This window comes from Condylura cristata, unplaced genomic scaffold, assembly GCF_000260355.1.
Source record: "Condylura cristata isolate star-nosed mole 26May11 unplaced genomic scaffold, ConCri1.0 scaffold00009, whole genome shotgun sequence".
Taxonomy (NCBI): domain Eukaryota; kingdom Metazoa; phylum Chordata; class Mammalia; order Eulipotyphla; family Talpidae; genus Condylura; species Condylura cristata.
In genome coordinates this window covers 58,538,082-58,545,922 of record NW_004567110.1, presented here as the reverse complement: position 1 = coordinate 58,545,922, position 7,841 = coordinate 58,538,082, and the positions used below count along the sequence as shown (strand labels likewise).

Genomic DNA, 7,841 nt, shown 5'->3' with positions numbered 1-7,841 from the left:
TGTCAATATTTTTAGTGTGATTTTCTTCTTCACAACACAAAAACCTGGAGGCTAGTTCCCAGGACAGGTGAGAAGTTACCCCACTTGTCAGTACCCCAGGTCCCTTCATTCTGTAGCAGTGTGACATTGCTGCCCCACTCTCTGCTCAGCCTGCCCCCAGATTCCCCTCCATGTACCTCTTCCATATACATTCCTCATAAAGCTGTTGCTCCCACTTTTCTATTTCTGTGAGATTCTTGCCCTTTCTTTCTGTAGAACCATGAGGAAAGAGAGAAAATTTCATCAGATCTGTGCTGGCTAGGGAGATGTTGCATTTCTGTTTTTGAGCCCACTGTTCAGTTCTCTGGTTATAGAATACCTCTTCTCTAGTGGAAATCCATTCTGCGAGGTTGGTGAAAAACTAAATCTTTCTGACTGCTCCCCGCTGATGCACAGATGGAGCTAGAGAGAACACACAATGGGGAACTGGCTAATTGGTGTATCACACCCCTTAATTATAACTGATTTAGGGATATGGAAATTAGAGCCCCTCTCTTGGATATACGGGTGCAGTGAAAAGAGAGTCTTATTTCCCTGTGATAATGTGAGCTGTATGGAACATGTCACACTGAAACTTCCAGTACTGTTACAGGGCACCCCAATGGGAACTGGGTTGTCTGGTGTGGGTCCTCACCTGCACACTTAAGATTCAAATGTACTGCGGACACTCACAAAAAGGGTCAATAATGGGTATATTTACAAGTGGAAAGGGAAAAGAACAACCCAGAGAAAGAGAGAGAGATACAAGTTAACTGGAAGGAACATCCTACCAGTTCTGCTAACTTGGAACCCCAACAGCACACTGAAAGCAGGTCACGAGCCAAAAGACCAGCCTCCAACCGCAAGGCCATGGGAGAGAGAGAGAGACCAGCCATGAACCACCAGGCCAAGAGACGCCCATATCCCAACCTGGCTGCTCAGCTCCACCCTCAGGTCCCAATGTGATTCTCATTGATATTGATGGGATTTGTAGTTCCAGTATCTGGGGTGGGGGTGGAGTCTATGAAAACTGTAATTGTTACAGTACCACTGTTAGAAAAAGATTGCTGAGAAATGAAGGCAGCACAGAAACACAAGAATAAAGAAATGAGAGTGAAAACGAGATCTAGCATGATCATTTGGGCACTGAAACTGTCTGCTCCTCACCTACCTAATCATCCCCTCCTTGTTCTGCAGGTGAAGCGCCCGTGCTCATGAGCCAGCATCCAGGTGTGGCCCCTGTGGAGCAGGAAGGAAGCAGCCCTTTCCTGGACCAATTACATACCCACAATCATCAGAGAGATCAATCATCGATGAGGAAGAAAACTGTTTTTGAGGAATGAATAAATTCTAGGTTTGGAGAAGCAAATAAAGCCGGTGGATTATGCATAACGAAAGCCCTGTATCACTATGCTAGAATAAGCTGACAGTACGAGCCCTGTCCTTGCACCTGCTTGGTCTCATTCATCTGTGAGGTATCAGTTGACTGTGGGAAGCAGCCCACAGAAAATCACAGAAGCCAACAATTGTAGAATTGAAAGACACCATAGAAATAGCAGCATCCAGTATTTTTGTGTAAGGCTGATTGAGCATAGCAATTATTATATTAACAACCTCTACAGATTACTAATTATAGTGTATAATTCTGTGGTAGATATTCTTCTTGCCACTAATTTAGATCATAATGTGAAAAAGATAATATCTTGTAAAAGATCACACAAAATCTAAATGGAGCTGGGGTTTAAAACCAGGCCAAAAAAAAAGCAGTTTTGAAAGAACTACTTAGGAGGAGAGGTGTGTAGACCATTTTTTGTTGTTATTAACAACAAATTGAAAATTTAAACTTGTATTTTTAAAAGTTGAGATCTGAAAATTTTGACCCAGAAGAAAAAATGGAAATAATGTCTGTCACACGAAGTAGTAGCCAGGACCAATAAAGTTTGAATCAACAATAAATACAGATCTTTTTGAATAAGTGGCATCTCACACTAATTTATGCTTCCAAATACTATGCATATCCTTAGCTACTGTTTTTCTTAGGTTTCAAGCATCAAAAGTGTACCTCTTTTAACTCTGTTCAGAATATAGCATAGTTCTTGGCATAAGCATGAATGATTATCTTTTCAAGCCCCAATTAGTGAAAGGTATCAATGATCATATTTGCCATAGTTATCACTAGTTTTCACAATCCTGGGAGTCACCTGCCGTAATGTATAGTGCCACAAGTTTAATCATAGAGAGAAGATATCATAATGCCTAAAATTTACTGCATATTGAGTTTTCTCTTCTGTCAAAATATATTTGGAATTCCTTAGGAAATAAATTTCTAATTGCATTCCAGATCCTAATTCTTGCAATAAAAAATAAAGTATCCAGCCCAACCAAAGACCAAAACAACTGTCTCCTTAATTTTTTTCCAATTTATTTTTGTCCCTATTTTATTAAACAGCCTAAATGATACACCAAAAGGAATCTCATAACAAACAAGCTCCAATAAATTATGAAATTGAGCCAGTAATTAAAGATAGACAACAAGAAATTTGCTATATTAAATGCGAACAGGACCAGCCTTTTAACTTCTCTTCCTCAGTTTTTCTACTTCTAACAAAAAAAAAAAAAAAATCCTCATCTTGTCCAGACACTGGTTTTTAAATTGCTCTTGGCTTGTAAAGACAAATGCCATGAGGTTTAGGAACAGATAATTTATTGCAATGATGTGGTTTTATTGTATTGGGAATAGGACCAAGACAGCTGCTTATGTTTCTAGGTTGCTTATTTCATTATTTTTTATCAGAGGAGGAAAGTTTTACTTTGAATTTTGTACAGTGAAAATATGTTTTTCATGGGAGAGAACTTTATAATATTGATTCTGGGATCTTGACAGCAATATTGTGGAAACAAGGTGATTTTCTTAAGTAATTGATAGGTTTGGGAAATGAAGATCATAGTTTAGATTTTTGCATGTTTTGTTACTTTACATCAATCATCCACAAAATTGTCATGAGTGGAAAGTTAGAGCAATCATTTTAGTTTTGTTAAAGTATCACAGAAACCAATAAAGAATAAATGATTTACCACAGTAGCCGACTGTTGTGATATTTAGCAGGCATGATATTTATTATATTGCAAGGCACAAAATCATATATACAATAAATAAGTATCTGCTTTTAAAAGTACACAATGTAAATATTATACATTATCATAAAGAATATATGAACACACTCTTGTATTAGAGATGAAAACCACCCTATTGCGTGCAGGTTTATGCCTTTCAGGAATGGAATTTCCATATTTACATTGAATCTTGCATCACTTTCTGCTTAGAAAATAAATATTATTTAATAGTTGACTATATACAGCCTTCTCCAAGTTTTCGCCCATAGACGTTCTAAGTTAGTCAATTAATATATTAATTAATTTATTATATCCCAGTATTCAAAACAGCTCTAATTTTTCTGATAAGTTATTCAAATTTAAGTTTTATTTCTCAATAATACAACATTGGATACAACCATTTTCTTAAAATTCATGAACATAAACTTTGATTAACAAAAAAACCTCTTTCCAAACCATGCTTCCTTTTAGTTTTGAGGATGGAATTTTGATAAACTCTCTGAATAGTAAATGAGCATTCCTAAAAGTATTCTCAGACTCTAAATGTGTGTCCTTTTTAGAACTCTGAGTTTCCATTCTCATTGCTCCCTCCTGCATGGCTGTTTCACATGTCTTTATTTATTTATTTATTTATTTGACCCCAGCTCACGATTAACTATGAAGAGATGTAGCATAGTCAGACATGAGTAGCATCAATATGAGGATATGGGTGCTAATTTAAAGAAAACACATTACTATAAATCCATTCCATAATTGTAGCTCTTATATTTTTGAATGAGTGAAGGAATCTTCAAGAAAAATCTCCTGGGTTTTACTGTTTCATAAAGAGATTTTTTTTATATTTCACACATCAGCAGGGTTTGTTCCTGACACCACTTTGTCTGTAGCCATCTCTACTGCGTAGGAGTCAGAATTTTTAAACACGATGTGTATGCTAACCAATATTTAAGTCATTCCCATCTACATTACAAGGCCACCTAAAAATATCAATGAAATTTAAGACATGCTACAGGAAAATGAAAAGAGGACTTCATTTTCATTAGGAAAATCTCTGCCATGGTGCTTTAAGTAATCAGTGTTAGCTGCCATAAAAATGTGGAATGCAGACAAAATCATAGTAAAATTTTTAGCTACCTGTAAAACCTCAAAGAAAACTTTGGTTAAGAGAGTAATTATAGAAGATAAATTACACAGTGAATAGAATTTACATATGTAGTTATATCTATAGTAACATATATGCTTACAGAAGAGATGATTGTTATTTCTCAATGATCTCTTTCTTTTATCCAGATAATTACAGCAAAAAGCCATTACCTCTAGAACCATAAGTTCCAATGGAGAGAATGGCAAATTTTGTATCATCTGGAAGTATTAGCCAAATTACCCAAAATGTGCTGGACATGGCATTATCCCCTAGAGTGGTGCTCTTCTCAGAACAAAATACCAGGTATGTCCAAGCATCGTGAGTGACATAATGTCTCCATTTAGCCCACAGTTAGGAATGAATGTATTTCTTAAAAGCTGTAAAATAATATCGCAAGATTCAAATGAGCAAAAATAGAAAGAATATAGTAAAAAAAAACACCTATCTATAAAGAGATGCTGTGCATAAGCTGCACACAGATTTTGCAGTGCTACAACCTGGAGTGAATTAAAGATTTCTTGATTCATTAACATGTAAGTTATGAGCACTGGGAAAGAAGCACTGGGAAGGGATGGGAAGGTCAGGAATGTCTTGATTTCAACTCGATTTCACTAATGGTGTCCCCTCGGGAGGCTTTCTGCTAGAAGGTAAGTCATTCTTTATTTACACACATATATTTTTACAGATGCAATTATATATGTATATACATGTGTGCATATATATGTATACACACACAATTATGTGATATTTAAAATACTTTATATGTCTTGACATTAAGACATACTTTAGTACAAGAGTATGTATCTAGCATGCTTGAACAAGCTGTACTTTTCAAGAAAGTAAAGTATGTTGGGAATCATAAATAGCAAAATAATTTTTATTATACATCAACATCAGAAATCTCAATATGGGTCTAAGTTATAATAAAAGTGGAATTCTCATCACACAGCCACATGAAATTCAAGTCTATAGATAGAGGGAAAAAAAAGAACTGAGCATGGAGCCTGGAAATGGTTCTTGTTCTTATTAAATTGTTGTTATCACTGGTAAATATCTGAATTGGATGTCCACTAAGCTCTTAAACTATTTTAAAAAATTCCATTTTTGTAAATGGAGCTTTTAAAATCACATTGCATAGAAAGACCACAACAGATGGGTCTTGAACTAAATCTTAGTAACCACAGGAAATGGCTGTTTCTTTGTTCATAAAGGAAACTGGGAGTCAGTCTTGATTCCCTGACTAGTAATTGCCTGCTCCAATCTTCTGTACTCCATTCCTACATCCTTGATGCTTCCACTGACCTAATTTCTAATGCAACCTGTGTTGCATGACTTCAGATCTTCAGATTTCTAAAAGTTTGTTTAAAATTCTTACTTTCCATCTCAGACTGCGGTAGTAATCTGAGTTAAACCTAAATCATTGAACTCTTCTCTTCCTGGAGAACTATAAGAAGTCATCTCCACGACTAGTCATACTGGCTTATTTATTCCATCAACATCTTTCATGTAAGCAGGATCTTGCACTGTATTTCTGACTCTACTAGTGCTCTGTCGCTCCATCCTCATTTTAATTGGAAAGCAGAAGTCCCTGAAACACCGCTTGAAGTTTTCATCTAGAAAGGCATAGAGAATGGGATTGAGACTGCTGTTGGTATAACCTAGAGCAATGCAAAAGTAATAGCTGGAGAGGGCAGCTGTGCTGTGAGAGGTGCTCCCTAGAGCCTCCACAAGGATGAAAATGTGAATGGGGGTCCAACAGATAATGAATACTGCCACCACTACCAGGACGAGCCTGGTGATCCGACGCAAGTTGCGGTCTTTTTCTCGGGAGCCAGAAAGAAGCCGGACACTCTTTAAGCGTAGAATCATCAGGGTGTAGCAGATGATGATGATGATGACAGGAATCACAAAGGCAAAGATAAAGACACAGATCTTCATGAAGAGGTCCCACCAGGAGTAGTCATCATCGGGAAACTGCAAGGAGCACTCAATGACATCCATATCTGAGTCGAACACAACAAAGAAAACCATGAAACAGGTACACGATTGGTGGTGCAGCTGGTTAAAGCATAGTATTAAGAAGCTAAAGCCACAGGTGACCCACACCCACATATAATTAAGAAGCCCCCACAGGTGACCCACATGGCACAGCAGACCTCTCCTGACTTGCCTACTGCTCCCCTCAGCAGTGTACTTTGTTGATCTGCCTGTTCTGCTCCCCACTCTGTCTCTGGTGAAGCCTCTCACAGCCCCTTCACCTCTGGCCTGTATCCCAGTTCTGTATGCACAAATAAATAAATCTTTTAAAAAAAAAGTACAAGATTGTTATTACCCTGGCTGCAAAATGTTTTAAGTGTCAACTTGAATCCCTTTCATTGCAAAGGACCAGCTCATTTATGATGAGCTATTACTTGAAGCAGATCACTTAATCAGGAATGGATGCCATATGGATTAAATTTAACCCTGTCTTTGTGCATAGAACAGGGATGGAAAGTCACCATTTGTTGGAAACATAGGCAATTACTATAGAATGTGAATTATCCAGTTGTGGAAAGTGGTTGATATTGATTATTTTCAGGAAGGCTAAATTGATAATGTGTAGCATTAATGCTTATTTGCATTTCTAGTTATTAACAATTCTCCCAGACTTCAGGATCTGACAATAAAAACTACTATCGATTCACACTTAATGACTAGGTATTTAACCATAATAAAAAGCAGCCTTAACTGAAAAACACTGACTGATTTATAAGAAGTCATGATGTATGACAATGAAAGTTTATATAAAATTTGTCTAAACATGTATCAGGTATTGTAATTTAAACAGAAACACTGTGATTATGTGACATTGCTGAAACATGAAAGAAGGGAGGTAAAGGAGAGGAAGAAAATCTGAGGAGGAAAATTAACATCATTATTATTGTCCTCAAGGAAATTCACAAATAAAGCAGACAATCTTCCTGTTTATCAATATTGACTACATAACTCAAATACAATAAATATGTATGAATATACTTAGAAAATTGCTTTACTAGCTCTACTTATCTTTGCTGGATAAAACTCTCTTCACATTGACTTTAATATTACAAAGAAAAGAGATTAGAAAGAGGAGAGACCTAGGATAAGTAGCTTTCAAAATACTATCATAGAGGACCTGACATCCCAAGGTCTCCTTTCTCAGCAATCAATCAGTCCACACATTTTCTCTTGTTTCTGAAAAACCATTGAGCACAGAGAGGCCAATTTCATTTTGATCTAATCCTTACAGATAAAGTAATCATCACTGATACTACGAATTTGATTTTTATAATAACATGATTTTATGAAGACATTAAGAAAATCTGACACGAAGATAGTATGATTTTTGGGAGAAAAATCCTTTTGTTAAATAAATTACCTTCTTAAAATTTAAACTAGAAACAATTTAAAATACAAGGAATATAATCATTTTGGACAAATAATGATGACTCCCTTAGAGATATTTATTACTTTTATTGAATACCAGGTCAAAACTGAGTAGGAAATAAATTTCTTAGCTATTCTAAAAATTCATTATCCAAATTAT

The 7,841-nt window shown here is 36.2% G+C and overlaps 1 protein-coding gene across 3 annotated transcripts in view; it reads right to left on the bottom strand.

Annotated features, from left to right (window-relative positions):
- Positions 1-3,147: 3,147 nt before the first annotated feature.
- Positions 3,148-7,841, bottom strand: part of OPRK1 (opioid receptor, kappa 1) — a 33,463-nt gene continuing 28,769 nt past the window's right edge. For 2 of the 3 annotated variants that reach the window (XM_012723103.1, XM_004679881.2), the window contains exon 4: positions 5,654-6,279. In XM_012723103.1, the coding sequence (XP_012578557.1) occupies positions 5,747-6,279 (533 nt within the window). In that variant the 3' untranslated portion in view covers positions 5,654-5,746. Of the gene's footprint in view, positions 6,280-7,841 lie in introns of all 3 variants that reach the window. The other variant, XM_012723102.1, reaches the window with a different exon arrangement.